The sequence below is a fragment of the Rhipicephalus sanguineus genome, chromosome 3 (genome assembly GCF_013339695.2).
Source record: "Rhipicephalus sanguineus isolate Rsan-2018 chromosome 3, BIME_Rsan_1.4, whole genome shotgun sequence".
In the NCBI taxonomy this organism is placed as follows: domain Eukaryota; kingdom Metazoa; phylum Arthropoda; class Arachnida; order Ixodida; family Ixodidae; genus Rhipicephalus; species Rhipicephalus sanguineus.
This window is the reverse complement of record NC_051178.1, coordinates 133,682,874-133,701,997: the sequence shown is the minus strand read 5'-3', so window position 1 is coordinate 133,701,997 and position 19,124 is coordinate 133,682,874. Positions and strand designations below refer to the sequence as shown.

Here is a 19,124-nt window from a genome sequence, read left to right as displayed (position 1 = left end):
TTGCCGTCTGCGCGGGTGGTCGTTTCACCGCTGTGTGTGGTTGACGGTGCTCGTGCGTGGGACATCGTGATGTGCTTTATGGTGCCTCCTATGTGACAATTGTGTTGCGCAGGGAGCGTAAGAGCGACAGAACAATGTTTCGCACGAAAAAAAGGACGTTGACAGGCACATCGCCGGATTCTTGCGAGAATTACAGATGAGAACGAGTAAGGTCGTGCCTCCGTCACAATCACATCGGTCACACGTTATCACGAACTTGAGATTTTGTGCTCGTATTATTTCAGCGGCGTATTGTAGTAGTCTATAAAATACTTCGTTCTTCGGTGGTGACTCGTCGTTCGCACTGTACTCACATTCAGCGTTTTGGCGGTTCGCCGACGTTAGGCTTAGTAAGGCTTTTTTCTAAACTCCTTGGCAGCTATTTACGTACCTCTGCTTTAAAATAAATGGTTCGTCAGCGGCGCAGTGGCGCTTGCTGTTCGAATGTAGCATCTGCGCGAGCTTGCATCATCAGGGCAAGTTTTCGTTCATAGCTTCAGTTTGGGATGGCAACCGGCGTTCATGCATTCCGTGTCGGCATATCGGTGTATCGGCTGTGAACACCGGCGAATAAAATGTATCAGTTGCCTACAGAGTATCAGTTGTATCACGTGCCTATATACTTATATTGAGTGCAACCTTGACATTGCAGCTTCGTCTGCGCCTGCGCATGGTTTAACGACTTGTCATGCAATTTGCCCATTCATTCTAGACGTCAGATTTGGCCTGTGCGAGAAAATTAGCCAGTGTAGCGGTAATTGCAAAAATTCTTAACTCAGCGTTTGTGATTATAGTTTCCTCAATGTATGACATTTCAGTTTGCCAGTACGCGCTTTGTTTTGTCTCCTGAAAGCGTGTGTGCTACTTGAAGCTGTCAGAGCAGAACTGCTTGGCGCTGAAATGTTTTAAAGAAAAATCACTCGGGAGCGTTGTTGAGCATCATCCTTAAACACAATTATTAGTACAAGGCTGTTCTGGCACCCTGTCCACTGTATCCATTCTGCAAAAATAGTCGATAGTTTCTTATTCTGTCGCCTGTTCGCATATGCGAAAAAAACATTGTAGAGTAGCGTTTGTACTATCAGAGTGGTATGTCGTATAGTTGAAATCTCTCTCTGAGGAAACAAATTCCCCATAATGGATATGAGCTATCAAGAAGGCAATACAGTGGTGAAGCGACAAGTTTTATGGGGGCGTGGCGGGTATCGTAGAAAGTATAATTTTATGTTGGGTCTAGCGGTTTGGGACTGCTGACCCGAAAGTCGCAATATTGAATCGCGGCCGCATTTCGATGGAGGCAAATGCCAGGGGCCCGCGTACTTAGATTTAGGTGCAGGTGAACGAACCTCAGGTGGTCGAAATTTCCGGAGGCCTCCACTACGCGTCTCTGGTAATCACGTCGTAGTTTTGGGCCCTAAAACCGTTTCCCTCCTGACTATGTTCTTGCATACAAGTGTTGCAGAGGTTATAAAGCACCAAGTAAAGTAGCCACTAGGCAGACGTTGGCAGCGTGGTCCGATGAAGGAAAATCTTGCAATACTAGCGAAGCTTTGCCAATTTTTCGTGTCATGGGAGATTCTGGAGGTTTTCATAAAGTACACAGTTATACAACTGTTCTGCAAAACTGTCGATGCCAGAAAGTTGTGGAGAAAGTGAACCATTGCCTATTGGGTGGATCGTTCGTTGGGTTTCTGAGTCACTGGGTAATGCTGTTCAATGTTCAACAACTTTCACAGCCTTGTTTCCGTAAAAACTCCACCTGCATGTCGTGAACTGGCTGGTGTGCTTAGATTCATATTTGCCTCCATTATTGTCAAGACAAGAGACCGTACAGATGTTTGAGAGAGGACACATGGCTCTGCATTATGTTTGTGTTGGCCTGCTGCTTTGATTGAATTGCTGTGACACACTATTGCTAAGTATGGGTCATGGATTTGATAGTTGACCACAGTGGCTACATTCAGATAAAGGCGGAAGATAAAACTTGTTTTATTTAGGAGCACCTCGGTATCCTAGGTGCCCAAAATAATTCATCCACTCCAGCATCCTTCGTAACACAGGCATCGCTTAGGGACGGTACATGCCATCACTCGTTCACACAATGTGTGTAGTTTGTTTCTTTTGAGGGTTCCTGCAGCATTTTTTAAACAGTCTGTAAAAGCTGCTGATCAGTAGCCCAGGCTCTCATAGCCAAACATTATAGCACTGCATGCCGGAGGAAATTCACAATTTTGTTTCTAAGACAGGGAAGAATTGCTCGCTCTCCTCTTGCCGAACTACATAGTTGAAGGTACTGACTACGTTGTAGAAGGTGTGGACACATTTGTTGGCGAATTTCGTTATCACGAAAACATCGTCAGTATTACTCCTATTCTTTATTGAGTTAATAAACAAAAAAAAAGGCCTCTGTCTTCAAGAACACAGGGAAAATATCATATCTTTGTACTTTCTGTTTCAATAGACTTAATGTCTGCTTAATGTTTTCTCTCCTACGTTCATGTGAAGCAGCACCAGGCACTCTGCACCCATTCTGTTTCGAATACTATACGTGCTATCAAGATGGCAATACAGTGGTGAAGTGACAAGTTTTATGGGGGCGTGGCGGGTATCGTAGAAAGTAGAACTTTATGTTGGGTATCATGACACTTGTCCTGTACAGATGGAATCGCACCTCTCAAGAGCAGTCGAGCAGCCAGCCGCGGACCACGCTAGCGTCGCCTAGCAGTAGTCGCTGGGTTTGAGATCAGTTGGATACGAGCGCTATGAGTGTGTATGTGGCGTGGCCACTAGATGTATTATTTCTCTGTCGGCATGTAGGTTTCATCACGGGCAGTGGTGACCGTACGTAGGGCTTTTCACTTGAGTTTCTGCGCATGTCAGTGGTTCATCTGTAGAGGTTTGCGACAAGCATTTAAGGTTGCGTGCAGCAAATGCCTTTGCTGGAAAGCGTGCTTGCTGTTTTTTAGTCGACGAGAGCTGAAAAGTAAAATCAGCTTGCCAGGTGGCCACTATAGTTATTGAATTCAAGACAGTGCGAGGTAGTATTTGAATTAAATGCTTGTGCTAAACAGCATGCTTACATAAGTGTATAGCTGCTTGTTGAGGCATCTGACTGCTGACATTAAAAATAATTTATAGCAAGCACTATCACAAGCGATTTTATTTATGAATACTTAAAAACTAAATGATTCTTTGCTTTTCTACAAAATAATTTATTATGTTTGTTGACGGTAAATTAACAAGACAAAGTATGAACTTTAGGAGCACATGTGGAAATAGGCAAATAATTTTTGGTAACGAATATTGCACCTATTGAGATATATATAAATGGAGCTGCAGTGTATGCTGTTGGCATCGCAAACTCGCTAAAATTTTCATGTGGACTGTAAGCTACATTAAAAACCATTGCCCCACTTCCAGTGCAGGGCCCCTCTAATGTGGCAACACAGTTTCATACACGAGATAACTGCATAAAGGTGTTGCAGGGCCCCTTTAATGTGGCAACACAGTTTCATACACATGAGATAACTGCCTGATTTTGTTGTTTGTTGTCTAGCTTTTCTGACACATAAGTATTGTAGGGTAGCCAAGAGAGAAGACACTGCTATAGCACATTTTTATTATTATTATTTTTTTATCTCTACCGCATTTATTGCTCCTATGCTGCTTCGCGTAACTGCAAGTACAATGCAACCCATCAGCTACTCATTACCTGTTACAGTTGTAAACATTCAGCTTGTCTGAAGAAAGTCCAATCTATGTAACTACCGCCCTATTTCTTTAACCTGCATACCTTGTAAACTTCTAGAGCATATATTGTAGTCGAACATTGCATGTCATCTAAACAAGCACTCATTTTTCTTTCCCCATCAGCATGGATTCAGACAAGGCTACTCGTGTGAAACACCACTGCTCGAGTTTACCACAAACAGTCACCTGCACCTTGACTCCCATTTTCAAAGCGATGTTATCTATTTTGACTTTTCAAAGGCGTTCGATCATGTCGCCCATCGTCGTCAAACTACGAAACCTGCTTGCCTTAATCTTGATCCCTATGTATTGTCCTGGATTGAATGCTTTCTCAGAAACCACTCGTAACCTGCTGTCATCGATAACATTCAGTCATCTATCAAGTAGTTCTGAAATGTCAGGCATACCAGAAAGCTCTGTGCTGGGGCCTCTTCTGTTTCTAATCTTTATAAATGACATCCCTAACAATATTTCTTTGTCAATCCGGTTATTCGCTGATGACTGTGGCCTGTATCGGCGCATATCCTCCCACAATGACCAACTAATACTCTGTTAAGACTTACACAAAATTGTAAATTGGTGCTCTCTTTGACTAATGTCCCTCAACATTTCTAAATTCAAGTACATGTGTGTTACTCGCAAGCACGAAATTTTTAACTACCAGTACTCTCTTAATTCTGTAGCCCTCACACAAGTAGACTCTTACCGTTACCTCAGAGTTACAAACACTAATCATCTCATCTAGTCTGAGCACATAACAAATCTTCTAAACGATTGCTTTTTCTGTCTCCAATCGCTGTACGCAAGCTCACCTACGAAATGTTCATTCAGACAAAACTTGAATATGTCTCAGCAATTTGGAACCCTCACCAGACTTATTAACTCACTTGAATCAGTGCAGAATCGCAAAGCACGTTTTTATCTCTTCAACTATGACTGGGCCAAGTATAACTTACATTAAAGGGACACTAAAGAGAAACATTGAATCAGTTTAGATTGATAAATTGTACTCTGAGAACTCTAATGTCGTTAATCTAGCCGTTATAGGTTTATAAATATGGAGAAAATGAAGTTCAAAGTTTAATTTTTAAATTTCGCACCAAAATCTCCATGCGTGACATTACGAATTTCAAAGAGTACTTGTCGTATTTTTGCACCATTGGCGGCCCAACGAAATTTCCTAAACTTGGCATGTTACGTCTATGGCCCCCTCAGATGACAATGTACTTCATTTTTACTGATTAGGAACTATGTAGGCCCTAGTAGGCGCTGTGAAAATATGTGACATCATGGCTGTTGGCGCGGAAACTTCAAGGTGGCGTCGCCACCCACATTTTCTTTTTGCACGTTTTCTCGCTTACTAAGCGCCTTCTCGTAGCAAGTGTGGTGTTCTTGGTATCGTGCAAGAGTAGTTTACTAATACGAGAAAAATCATTTTGCTCTTTGTGTCCCTTTAATTCATCCCTAAGCGTACCTAGTCTAACACTCCGCCGTAAGATTTCACAACTTTTTCTTTTCCACAAACTTCCCTCACCTCAGAAACACTGCTTTACTTCCACCCAACCGCACTTCACACCACCTGCTTAATAACCTCAGTGTACAAACGCTTGCATGGCACCTCTAAAGCCTTCAACAAATCCTTCTTACCGATTGCTATTGAACTATGGAATGTGCTACTTAAGGATCTAGTAAATGAACAGGATTCCAGTAAATTTAGGCACCTACTCTCATGTTTTTTAAACCCTTAATCTGCCACCACTGCACTGTTGTTTCATGTCTACCAGTCTTACTACTCTTTTGTAATAGCATTTGTACTACCAGTTGCACTGCCTTTGTGTTTTGATTTTTGAATTCAGACATGTATACTGTATTTTTAAACTTTATTTTTACCATTGTAAAATAATGACCATGCTATTATTGATGCTCATGCCCCCCCTTATGTAATAACCACAAAATGGTTTTTAAGGGATAATAAACGATGATGATGAAGATAGTGAGGACAGTTTTTCTTGGTGACCTTAATTCTTTTCTCACTTACGAATTCAAACTCTGAACTTTGTTATGCTTTGATCATGCGTCCACATCCACATACCCATATTTTGTACATTTGTATTATTGCACTCCTTACTGACATTTTTAAAACTTGCACATTTATTTGTTTCAGAAAAAGATCAGAGGTTTCAACTTTGCCAAGCTTTACTTTCAGTTAAAGACTATGAATCAGCCACAAGGTATGTTCTATATGTTGTTGCTAGGCTTTCTTGTGTGTTCTTGAGGCAAGATTGCACCTTCTCACCATAAAAGCAGCACTTCTAATGCTTTGCTAAGGCAGTGTTTTATTGTAAGGTGATTCTGTGCATAGTAGTTTATGATAACCATTGCAGGTTATTTCTCTACAAAGTTCTGCTGGGTGAAGCTCTGTGAAAGAACTCATGGGAAACAATTTTTGCTTAGCACTTTGAACTGAAGTCTCAATCTCATATATTCCTCGTCTATTCTTCAAAGCTTCTGACAAATACTACATAGTTAAAGAGACAGTAATGACTGAATTCAGGTCACTACAAGAGTTCAGAATATTTTTTCTTTGTCACAGTTGTAGGTGGAGGAGCCTGTTGATATTTATTGCCCTGCTGATGCAGTAACCTGTCATATACATTCCTTATATTTGCTATATCCTGCATTGTAGGCACCTGGCTGAATACCTGGCTGTCAATGACAAACAGGCTTCTGCACACAAACTTATGGGAGAGATTCATGAAGCTGCAGGACGGCTTAAGCAAGCTTTGCAGTCCTACAAGCAGTAAGATATTTTGTATATGTAATTCGTTATTATAGAATTGCATATTTTGGAACATGCAATCACTTCCTTGATAATGACGTTTTGTAACAAGTGCAATCTTGATTGCTGTGTGCCCAGTGGCTCATATTTCTTTGGTTCATGAGTTTGTTGGTTGATTTATATGCTATGACAGTTGCATTTCTGATTGAAGCAGTATGCACAATCGGTTATTTTCGCAGCATGGTAGTTGTTTTTGGACCTGATATTGAATAATTTTATTTTATTCTCTGTTGTTTTATGGGGACTAAAAATGTTTTGCCACTTTATTGGCAGGGGAGAATTGATTTGAGGGTAAATGGGAAATGTGGGGGGAGGGGGAGCATTTTATATAGCAGGGCTTTACGAAATCGACAAGCTAACTTCGAGATCACTGCCCGGCATACATGAGTAGGTGGAGCTGATTGCATAGTGTAGGAGAGGTATTTTAATAAGACACAACCGTGAGACACGTTCAGCGTTGCCATGGTGTCAGTGTGGTGGTAGGATGGGTGTGGCATTTCTCATGAAACCCGGATGCGAGTTTTATGCGTAATGGTAGTGCTTGTAGTATTGTGTGGCCTCAGTGGTTAACAAATGTGGTGGATGAACAACAAAGTACTGACACGCACCAGCCAAGAAGCGAATGGGACTTTGAGAAGTGCTGCTTGGTTGGACCTGTGTTAGGCAAGCACTTTTGTTGGCTGTGATGCAAGGTGCCACCCACGAATTAGTGCAACATAAGCAGTAAGCCATATTCGAATTGAGTATATTGTTACATTATATTGTAACAGAAGCCTGTAACCGAGTTGTACTCGTCAGGCTGGTCCGATCGCTGGCAGTACGGCTTCATTGTCTTTTTCTCGTGCTTGTCCTCATTCTCTTTCCCACAGCGGCACATACAAGCCTGCCAGCAATGATACTAGCTAATCTTATGCTCGTGGCAATATACATCAATGCTTGCTGCATCGATTAGGCCAACTTGTGTCTTGATTGCCACTTTAATAATAAAATGAAGGAAACGCCTTTTTTTTTTAACTTGATCACTGAGGCTTTCTTATAACTAGCTTATAGTGTGCTTGTAAAATTTGCACTGATTGAATTCTTTAAGTTTCTGTAAAAGATCTAAGAAAATTTTAATAGGCTCTGCATATCCGAAGCAGAACTTTCAGCAGTTAGAATACACTGAAGTAAATGGTCTTGTATTTCTGAATTTAGATCTGTAGGTTTCTATTAACCATTTTTAAGTATGTGTTTTATGCTTAGTGTTAGGTGAGCTGGTTTGCAGTATGCATCATTTAGTCGTCTTGTATAGAACTTGTAAGAAACTAATGTTTTTGAATTGTTTTACAGCTCCCTGGCTCTTGAGGAAAACCAGAAAGATGTTGTCCTGAAAAGTGAGGAATCATTTCTTTAGTGTTGTCTTCTCCAATTGAAGCTTGATCCATTTTCAGAAGCGGTAATGCTGTATTATTTGTTGCAGTTTGTGAAATCCACTGTGAATTGCCTGCTGACCAAGAGACAACTAAGGTGTGTAAAAAATAATCGTATTTATGCTGCTTGTCATTATGAAGCGAATGGCCTGCTGATGGAGCTTATCTCGTATAGATATCTCCTGTTGTCTTCCCACAGTTTTTTCTTGGTGATGTGCCAGCCAGCCCAAGGAAACTTGTTCTTGAAATACACTGTGTATTTGGGGATTTTTTGCCAAATAAGCACTTGCAAAACCAATAAAAAATTATCCTGATGCTTCGTTAGGATATTCCCAGCACCTTCACAAACTATGTTTTCTGAAAGAGTGTTCAGTTGTTCAGGCTTAATTAGCTTCCCCTGTCATATCCCCTCGTATGAAGAAAGTCTTTTTTTCTTTTCCATTTTATCCATCTTACAATTAAAATATGCAGTGAAGGTTGTACTATTCATTAGAGGCCACTGTTCATTTAAATGCTGGAAATGCTTTAGTATTTTAATTGTGGTATGCTCCTGGGAGAAACCCTTTTGCACTGTCACTAAAATTGCAACTAATTTTGTAAGACATGCTGTTGTGCCCTGAATAGGCTCTTAGCTCTAGGCATTTAAGCTCAAGGTTGGCGTTTGTTCATGAGGTGTACTGTTTACATATAGCTACGGATAAGCTCACCTCTTCTGATAAGCATCACTTGATGTGTCGACTTGAACGCATTGCTTTCAAGTATAGAGGTTGGCATTCGATAGCTACCCCTGAACTTTTCTGCGGTTATCCTACTTCTACATCATATTATGTGCGCTTTCCTGTCGTTTCAGTATTGGCTGGAGCGAGCCGAGAGCCTTTTTCCTGGCCACAGGATTATTTTTAAGCTCAAGGTTGGTGTTTGTTTTTTCTTTAAACCCTATGTTAACTATATTTTTAGGCAGAATACTCACTACATCTTGTACTGACCTTATGGCAACGTACGCATCTTTATTTGTTATGTGTAAGGTCATTGTGTTTTCATTTCCAGAATTTTGTGGAATGTAAAAACTCCTGTGTGCCCCAGCCATTTCCAGTGGTTATATTTAACGTGCAGCCATTGAAAACACTCCTCATGTGATTAGTATTTCATGATAGCTAAGGTTTTACAGTTTTCAGTGTCTTGATCAGAACTTTTCATTCCGTATGACAGTGTTTTCGGTCTCGTGTATGTTTGTATGTTTCTGCATGTAAAGAAATCGTATGGACATAAACGATCATAGCCGTCACCTGCACCATCCCATATATCACACATGTAGGTTTGTGGAGCACAGCCTTCCACAATGCAATTCTATTACAGTTGCACCTTTGTAATCTTCCTTTTCTCTTTGCCATTTGAATGTTTTTCCCTACGTTGTCTTGCATGGCTGTTGTCTATGGCACACGTTCATTTTTTTGTGCTGCAATAAAAAAAGGAGTTCATTCTTGCTTTACACATGTATATTTATATTTCCTTGATAGGAAAGTCTGACGAGAGCTAGAGGAGAACCAGATGTGAAGGACATGGAAAACCTCATCACGTCAGAACTGGTGAGGGCTTTTTGTTGTTTTGTCTTTGTTTATGTTTGAAAAATTGTAAATACCCTTGCTGTGTTCCTATTTTTGAATTTCTTTATGAACAAATAGGTATCTTGAATTTTTGTGTGGGACTGCTTATGAACTTGTGCATGAGCTCCCTGGCAAAATGTTTCTTGATGGTCACTGATACAGAATTTTTGCACACTGTGAGGCTAGCTTTCTGTTCGTTTTCATTCAGGCCTGTGCATGAAATGTGTTTATGCTCTACTGGTTACATCTGCCGTGTTAACCTAGTTCCTCAGATGCTGTGCCACAAAACTTGTGATTCTTGGCCACGGAAGCTGCATGTCAATGGGGACATAATGAAAGAACACTCGTGTACATAGATTTAGCGGCATGTTAAAGAACCCCAGGCAGTCAGAATTGATCTCGAGTCCCCCAACACGGTGTGCCTCATAACCATATCTTGGTTTTGCATGTGAAGCTGCGAAATTAATTTATTAACTCTACTGGTTCAATTATTACAGCAGAGAACACAGTTTGCTGGCTTAGTCTGTGTAGTTCTGAATGTAGGTGCGCTTTATCAATGGGAGTTCACACTTTCTTTCTTGATTTGTAGGTGACCCGTCCGCTGGATGTGGCGCTGCGCGTGAAGCTGTTGAGGTTGCTGCTGAACTCGGGTCGTGTCCTGGATGCCTACAAGCATGCACTGCAGGCGGAGGAGGAGCCCCAGTTTGGTGCCGAAGCCTTCTACTCACTTCCATGGCAGCGCTGCCTGGCTGACGTATTCGAGGCACGTGCACATTTTGGAACAATAAAAGGGGCTTGCGAAACTGTGGTCGGCTACCACCAAGTCTTTTTCTTAGGCTGGGTGTACAAATGCTTTAAATGATGGCATAGCGCCGCAAAGACAGGACATTCGTGCATGTCCCGTTTTTCCAGCGATATGGCGTCATTTACTACAAAGAACCAACCAGCACAAAAATCTGTACTACAAGTGCTTGTCTCCTGCATAAAAAACGAGTGTTTTCTTGTTGATTGAATTGTTTCAAGCCCATGCCTGATTAGCTTGGATAACCAATTCAATGCATATGTCATTTGCAGTTAAGCTACTTTTTAATGAATACGGAGCCAGCATGCACAGCAGCTCTTTGAGCAAAGAAGTGTGCAGGAAGTGCGTAATTCTGGAAAGTTGGGAGCGGGTTTCTTTGTTATTTCTGCGCTAATGTCAGTCAAATTTCCTTGAAATAGAGGTCGCATCAGAATTAGGCCAACATAGTATAATAGATTTAGTGCCACAGGAGAGACAGTGTTACCTTCTGTCTGCAAGGTTGTGTGAGTGTAGTTTGTTTTCTGGCCTGCCCAGGCGTACCAAGAGAACCAGGCTGGCCCAGTGGATGAATCCTTTCTTGCCAAGTACCTCCTGACGCTAGACCAGCTAGCCTCTTTGGCACTGACCAACCCAAGCAGCTCTGCACACGCTGCCATACCTGGTCCCCTCAATGGAGAGTCGGCCAAGCAGGGGGAGCGGGCTGCTGTGGAGGATGCCATCAGTGCCATTGAGTCGTGAGTGGCCTCACTCAGAATCAAGTGAATGTTGTTGCTTAGAAGTGCCATAGCTAGGGTTGGTGAAGAGTTCAGTCAAAATGGAACTTTTTTTTTTTCAGCATTGGATGTAGGGAAATGGGACATATGGTAGAAATTAATGGACAATGTGCTTTCCTGCCAATTAACACAATACCTCAGCACGTGCGCTATGGTCTAGCCAGTGTCCTAGGCAGATCCATGTGTCGGGAATTTTCATGACTCACACCTATATTGCTTTCAAAGTTGTCCATTGTCTAATCACTATACACTCAAACCTCACTATAACAAAGGCACATCTGACATGAAAATAACCATTATATCAGAAAATTCGTCATAAGCATATATTTGTAACATAGTATCTATGAGAAGACTATTCTTCATTTGCTTGATTATAATCAATAATTCGCTATATTCATGTCCATTATGTCGAGGTTTGAGTGACATGCCAAGGGTTGCAGTCGGAACGCTCCCATCATCTCCTGCAAGCTGGCCGTCGCTACAGTGACACAAACAGTTATGACCAATGGATACATAACACATTCCACAAGACACTTCTTCACTTCATACACAACACCGGCCTAACGGCGCACATTTAATACAAATATACAAACAAATAATATGCCTTAAAGGGACACTAAAGGCAAATAACAATTTATGTCAGAGTGAAAGCTCAATGTATGACAACTTCTAAAACGGTAATATTATCAACAGCAGTGCCCTACTTACCGAGAAATTAAGCTAAATGTATCACATGATGAGCGCCACGAGTGGGACATTTTCGAAGTGATCCCGATGACGTATGAGAGTCTGCCTACAATAAATCACTAGTAATCAAACTAGCAGCTATAAAAAAAGAACCATCAAAGGACGTAGTAAAATGCTGTTTGTTCGTTTCCGTTTGATTCATGGAAAAAAGAACCTCTGTTGGCGCTGCCATGGGAAACGGCGCTCGTGGTTCAAAGGTTCCGTTTTCGCCGAACTGCGCTTCGCCCGGCGCCCTGCTTCGGTCATGCGGTCGCGTCTCAGTGGTAGTTTCGGGATCGCGTACTGCCGCGTGTGTTTTGCGCCTTCGTGAAAGTCGCTCTGACAGAAAGTTCGACAAAGTGCTGCATGCAACGACGCCGGCACTATGAGCCCTCAGCAGCGTACCGCGTTTATCGGGGCTCAAATCGCTGAATTGGAGCCCAGCGTCGCGAGTCAATGTCTCGTTGTCAAGTTCTCCGTCCACATCCATTGCGGCGATTGCGGTAAGCTTCGATGGCCGTTGTTGCTGCTGTGGGTCCCGCTACTTTCGCTCTGCTGCTACTAGTGTCGGCGGCCGCGCAGTAAAGGCGGGCAACGTTGGGCATGGCAGCAGTGACGTATGAAAGTCGGATTTCAGGCGGGTGATTTGAAGTGCGCTAACGCGATGCGAACCACTAAAACGTAATTTTATTTCAAAATAAGCACTTCCTTGGCATAAAAGTAACACTACGAGGTTTCTGGACCGCTGTTTCAACAAACAACGTTGACTTAATATTTGCCTTTAGTGTCCCTTTAAGGGCAAGTCTATGTCGCAAAAAGAAAAAGTGTTATCTCTGTGGCTGAATGCTTGTATGGTGTCTTGCGGTAAGTTACAGTGCTGCTATGCTTATGTGTAACTGTGCCACAGTATCCATAATAGAATTATCCCTATCATCTTGACGTCCTTAAGGTTGTTCAAAAACATGCCAAGACAAAGGGCTCGCATTTAAGCACCATGGGCGTCTCTTTGGTTATGGCTGCCTGCATTTTTGCTCCTTCAGGGGAGTGTACATAGTCACTTTGTCTGTTTATTGCACAGCTATTGGACATCGTTAGTCTAGAAAAGCCTTGTTGGGAAAGAATATTATTGCACGTTGTCATGATATTCGAGCATAACTTTTGGGTCCTGAATGCTTGAAGAGCCTTCACTATTTTTATACTTGGGCTGGTGATAGCTTTTCTGGTGTACAGGGTAATTAGAAAAATTTTGAGCTTTTGTCAGGGCTGTGGCCTTTAGACTGTTCGTGGTGGCAGCACATGACACACAGTCGTGCAGTTCTTTAGCACATACCTGTTAGGCTAATGCTTGAAACATTCGATGACAAAGTATGGCAAACATTAAAGCACAATTTTTTATTTTAAGCAAATTCTTTAGTGTGCACACAGCGCAGTCGATTTTTATTAATTCGACTCTGAAGGGACTAAAAAAATAGATCTAGTCATTCAGTGGACAGAATTATACAAAAGACACAAAAATCTCTTTGCTGACTCATTTGGCAGTGTTTTACGTGATTTAAGGCATTTTGAACACATGGTTACGTTTTCTGGGTTCAAAGTAGACTATCAACGTGACATTGACTCTGGAGGTCCTAAACAATGTATAAATTTAATGCACACCCAATTTCTTAGCAAGGAAGACAAACGTATCTCCAGTTGTGGCAATAAGAAGAAGCTAAAACGAGCAGATGTCCGTCATCATCACTCTTAAGCAGCACTCTACTTCTATGAAGAAAAATGTGTTGTCGTCCCTATGGCCCGTGTTGGACTAACCACGTCACCAGTTTGTCCTGTGGCGCTTGTAACTTTACGTACGCCGGGAACAACCGACATGTTTCATTACCTCCTGCTGAACTGCTTAAATAAATAACTTGTTGTTTGAAAGTGCACTCGTAATCCAACTGAAAGCGGTGCTTTATCATGAAATCTCCATTCGTGGTTGCTGTCTTGTGATGGCAGTGACTGTGCCGTTAGCTTGTTGTAAACACAGTTTTGGTTTTGCTTTTGTGTCGCCAGAGAAATTTTCTGACAAACCTTCTAAGAAAAAGATAATAAAAAAGCGGGCATTAGAACTAGGCAAGCTCTTTACTAATTCATTGTGAGCTACCACTTTCTCATTAAAACCTTCCTGGGAAAGGTTGAAAATAGGCAGTTTCAATGGGATATGACATGTGTTTGATGTGTTCACTGCTTTCTAAGCGCCTTGAAGTCGGAAGCTGTTGCTATTGGAGCAATTACTGCAGTCACCGTTGTAGACGGGCATGTGCAATATGATCGGCGAAGTTTATTCTGCACAGGCTAATTTTAGGATGCAAGTGACCAAAGTATGGTCCGACAAAGCATATCGGACGTCGGCTGAGACCTTGAATAGAGCTTGAATTAACCGTAGTTGAGGGGTGATGTGGCAGTGAAAACTATTTTTGCTATTTGTGGGGATAAAGCGATGAAATTTGGCTTGCAGATGTTATTTCTTATGTTATCATAACTGAAATTGATTTTGAGCTACTTTTTAGTTGAGTTTACAACACTTGATGGACTCTTATTTTCATCCCAAAATTAATTAATGAATTAGGCATTAGTTCAAGAAAATTTTTGCATAAGGGTATTCACAAGGGCCCATCCTGTGCAGTAAAACTATTGGTTTATTTTTTTTTTAATATTTGGTGTACATATTGTCTTACTAACAACTTTTACAAAAAGCCAATTTTAAAAATATGTATGATGTACAGAGAAATATGGACAGCTTTATGGCACTCACCAATGTTTCAGGATCTAAGTTAAAAAAACGGAATGGTTATACCTTTATTTGCTGTGAAAATGGCACAAGGATGACTGACAGCAACTGCACAAAAAATTAAAGCTGAGAAAACTGAGCTCAAAGAAAATGGAGCTGGCAGCTGGTTGTATTTTTCATTGGAGAAATGCAGCACTGTGGCTGGATTGAGCTCTGATTTGTCCTCTTTATGATTATGTCAAAATAGTGGCACTGTGCCAAGGGAAAGCTGCAAGATTTGTGTTTTGTAAAACACAATTTTCTCGTAGTTTTCGATGACAGCACAGCAGTAAAATGCTTTTTTCTCAACTTCTACTGCTTAATTTGATCTAATATTTCACCATGACATCAAAAGTGGTCTCTGGATTGCAAAAAAAAATTAAATTGAGAAATTGAACGTCTTGAACAAATTTAATTTAAGGCTGACTTTGACACAATTAACAGTGATTTGGGAACCTTCTTAGATGAGTGCTTACCCAACTACCTTGAAAGATCAGTGCAGAGCAACTGGGACTTATTTAAAGCTAAAATTTCAGAGCTAACCGTTAAACATATCCCCATAATAAAAGCTTTTTCCGATACAAGTGCTCCATGGTACAACAGATACGTAAACAGTCTTTCAAACCATAAGAAAAGGTTTTGTCGTGCTGCTGTGAAATCCCCGTCTGATGAACGTTGGTCAACTTACAAATCTGCTGCCGCAACCTATTTATCTTAAATGAAACGAGCTAAGTTTCCTTTTTTAGTCACACTCTACCAGTTATGCTAAAAAATAACCCTATACAGTTTTGGAATTTCGTGCGTGGCAGTGAGCGCCGCGTTTATAGCCTTGCTGGCGGCTGAAGGGCATCCCGTGCCCGACGTAGAATGCGCATCTGTACTAAATGACACATTCATAAAAGGTTTCTCTCACCAAGTGACCATCAATAACCAAATCACCTTGCCGTCACCCCATTACCTACCCATGGATGCTATTTTCGTTACCTCTGAAGGTATTCGTGCGGTCATTAAAAAAACTTAAAAACTCATCATCATGTGTAGTTGATGGTATCAATACTACGTTCTTGAAAAACACTGTTGAATACTTCTCTATTATCCTGTCATGCATTTTTTCACAGTCTGCAGCATTCTAGCCTTCCGAAAGACTGTCTGGTCGGTAAGATACATTCAAACCTTGATATAATGAACACGGATATAACGAATTATCGTTTATAATGAAGTAAATGAAGAATAGTCTTGTCATAGATACAGTGCTACGAATAAACGTTTATAACGAATTTTTGGATATAACAAAGTTATTTTCGTGGCAGATGTCACTTTCTTATAATGAGGCTTGAGTGTAGTGCCAGTACACAAGTCAGGGGTAACACACAATCCATCAAACTTCCGTCCAATTTCACTCACATCTGTCCCATGCAAAATACTTGAGCATATCATTTTCACTCACCTTGTTAACTTTCTTGAGTCTAACCAGTTTTTCACACCCTCACAACATGGTTTCCGGAAGAATTTTTCTTGCAAAACGCAGCTCTTAGTCTTTACTAACGTCCTGCATGTCCTACTTGATTCTGGATTTACCATTGACCGTATTTTTTTAGATTATTCTAAGGCATTCGATAAGGTCAGTCATCGGTTACTACTTCTTAAGCTGAAGCATTTAAATCTAGATCCTAACGTGTTTAACTGGATTCGAGCCTTTCTTTATAACCGAACACAGTTTGTTTCTGCTAACACTGTTGATTCCCCCGTCCAGTCGGTGCTCTCGGGTGCTCCCCAAGGCTCTGTGTTGGGACCCTTACTGTTCTTAATTTTCATGAACGACCTGCCAACTAACGTCTCATCAAAGGTATGCCTATTCGCAGATGACTGTGTAATTTATCGGAAAATAACTAACCAAGACGACGTTACCTCGCTCCAAAAGGATTTAAATAACATATTTACCTGGTGTCAATTATGGAACATGGAACTAAACATTTCAAAATGCAAAGCAATGCGTGCGTGCCGTACCTCACTTGTGCGTCCACAATATCATCTTAACGATACCTACCTCAAGGCTGTTTCATTTTACGAATATCTAGGTGTTCATATTTCCAGTAACCTGTCATGGAACCATCATGTGGAGTACATCATCGCCAAGGCTAACTGTTCACTTGGGTATTTTCGCAGGAACTTCTACGTGGCACCCTCATCCCTTAAAGGGGTCATGAAGCACCCCTTGGGCTTGTTGAAAAAACACATTCTGCAGAAAGCTGACACGGCTATGAACTGGTCAGCCAAATATTGCAGTCGTGCGCGCCGCGTAAAGGCTACTAGTGGAACGCGAAGTTGCTGTTTTCTCAGGCCCCCTCTTTTCAAACAGAGGCCGGTTCTCACTATCGTCGGTGGGCGGAGCGCCTGCCGGTTGACGTTGCGATCTGCATCGCTGCGTCGCAAAAGACATAGCATCCTCATTGGCCGATAGCCGTCGTAAATCGAGAGCGGCGTTGGATCAGATGCGCTTCTTGCCACGGGGTGCCTCCACTTGCCGACGCCGCACTCCTCAGTATACACGGTAGCCGCAGTCGCGCGCGCGAATCACAGCGGGAGAGCGATCGCGTTTCATGACACGCGCTGACGTAACTTCTTTATCCCGTGCCATCCCTCCCTGTGTAGCTTCCAGTGCGCTCGTCGGCACGAGAAAAGAGAAAGCGTTGAAAGCGTGCGCCAAACCCCCGTAACTCCGCTCATTCTTTACGGATTCGAGAAATTTTTGCGGCAATCTATTTGGGAGGCAGTAAACTCCGATACTGAGGTCATTAGATCATTACTTGGAAAAGTGGTTCATGACCCCTTTGAGAAGCTTCTTTACACTACTTACATTCGTCCATCACTTGAATACGCATCATCCGTCTGGGATCCTGGTGGCACTACACTAACACATGCACTGGAAGCCGTCCAGAATCGTTCAGTTCGCTTTATTTTATCCAATTATAACCGCACGGCCAGTGTTACCCTAGTACTCAACCTTCCTGAACTCTCCATTCGGCGTAAAACAGCCTGGCTCAATCTCTTTCATAAACTTTATTATCACTACAATAACCTTCGTGAACAATTTGTTAAACCCCCCTCATTCATATCACCCAGAATTGGCCACCTACAAAAAGTTTATGTTCCTCGCTGCAGAACCGTAACCTATTCGCATGCCTTCATTCCAAGAACCACATCCCAATGGAATCTAATGCCACAATCAGCTACTGCTATAACCGACACATCATGTTTTAAGGATTTTTTGCCAAACTTGTTTGGCGATGTTTGATTCTGCTTCATGTTATATGTGTCATGTTTTCTTCTCCTTTTTTTTTTTTGTGGTTTGGCTTCTTCTTGTTGTTCTTTGGTTCTTGAACATGTACTACCTGTATTATCGCTACCACTACATTCTTTTTTTTTTTGACATATTTGATATGTAATCTATTGTATAATTCTGTGAATTGTTCAAGTTTTGCTCCTTTATTTTTTGTATCAAGTGTTGTTTCCCATTTTTGATATGTAACATGCCCCTCCCCTCTGTAATGTGAAAACCCCGAGGGTAAATAAACAAATAAATAAATAAATAATATTCCCATTGCCACATCCCCCCTTAAAATAACACAACTCTAGTGTGTTTGTTTGCTCTCGTCGTCATTTGAGTGTGCGTTTCAGTGGGCACGCGATACTAAGAGGTGTTAATTTGTCTTGTGCCCAGGCTGGATGGTTTGCTGGATAAGGCCCATAAGAAGAAGTGGACGCGTGGTGGGGCCTGGGACTTCGTGCTACATCATGTCACAGGCCAGCTCTACTTGCACATGGCCACACTGCTGCTCAAGAGGGCCTGGAAGGTGTGTGGCATCTGGTTGTAAATTTGGTATATGCTGTACACTAAAAAGGCCTTTGCCTCCTGTAAACGGGATGAGCACTTCCACACACCTCTTGCACCAACTACCACGGACTAGCTGAGGTCATGGGCAAAATGCGCCTGTTTTTCTTACAAAGGACAATCTGAGCCAGCCCATGCATACAGCTCTTTCATGCACAGAGGGTGCTACAACGCCATAACTGATATGTTCCACTACCGTACTGCAAGCCGACAACAAGCTATGCACTGAAACCAACTTTTTCCTGTACCAAACCAAATTCTTCTTCATGTTCACCTAGAAAGAATACTGTTTTGAATGCATCCCTTTGGTTTATTTAGTGTGCTGACTTCAAAGAGCATATTTTGAAAATTGGTAATTTAATTTAGGAATGTTTGTTTCAAAATTAACTAGGGGGGGTGTTAAGAATGTTTGGAAGGACAACCGCTCCGACTAAAGGCAGAACAAGAAGGGCCCTCTCCCCTCCCTTTATGTTTGTGTGGA

At 41.8% G+C, this 19,124-nt stretch overlaps 1 protein-coding gene across 1 annotated transcript in view; it reads left to right on the top strand.

Moving 5' to 3' along the window:
* Positions 1-19,124, top strand: part of LOC119385864 (uncharacterized) — a gene marked incomplete at its 3' end in the record, with an annotated part of 42,074 nt that overhangs the window by 3,219 nt on the left and 19,731 nt on the right. The window contains 9 exon segments of the mRNA XM_037653233.2: positions 5,954-6,020; positions 6,476-6,589; positions 7,958-8,001; positions 8,088-8,134; positions 8,888-8,947; positions 9,555-9,623; positions 10,231-10,404; positions 10,978-11,177; positions 18,473-18,605. Coding sequence (XP_037509161.2) covers positions 5,954-6,020; positions 6,476-6,589; positions 7,958-8,001; positions 8,088-8,134; positions 8,888-8,947; positions 9,555-9,623; positions 10,231-10,404; positions 10,978-11,177; positions 18,473-18,605 — 908 coding nt within the window.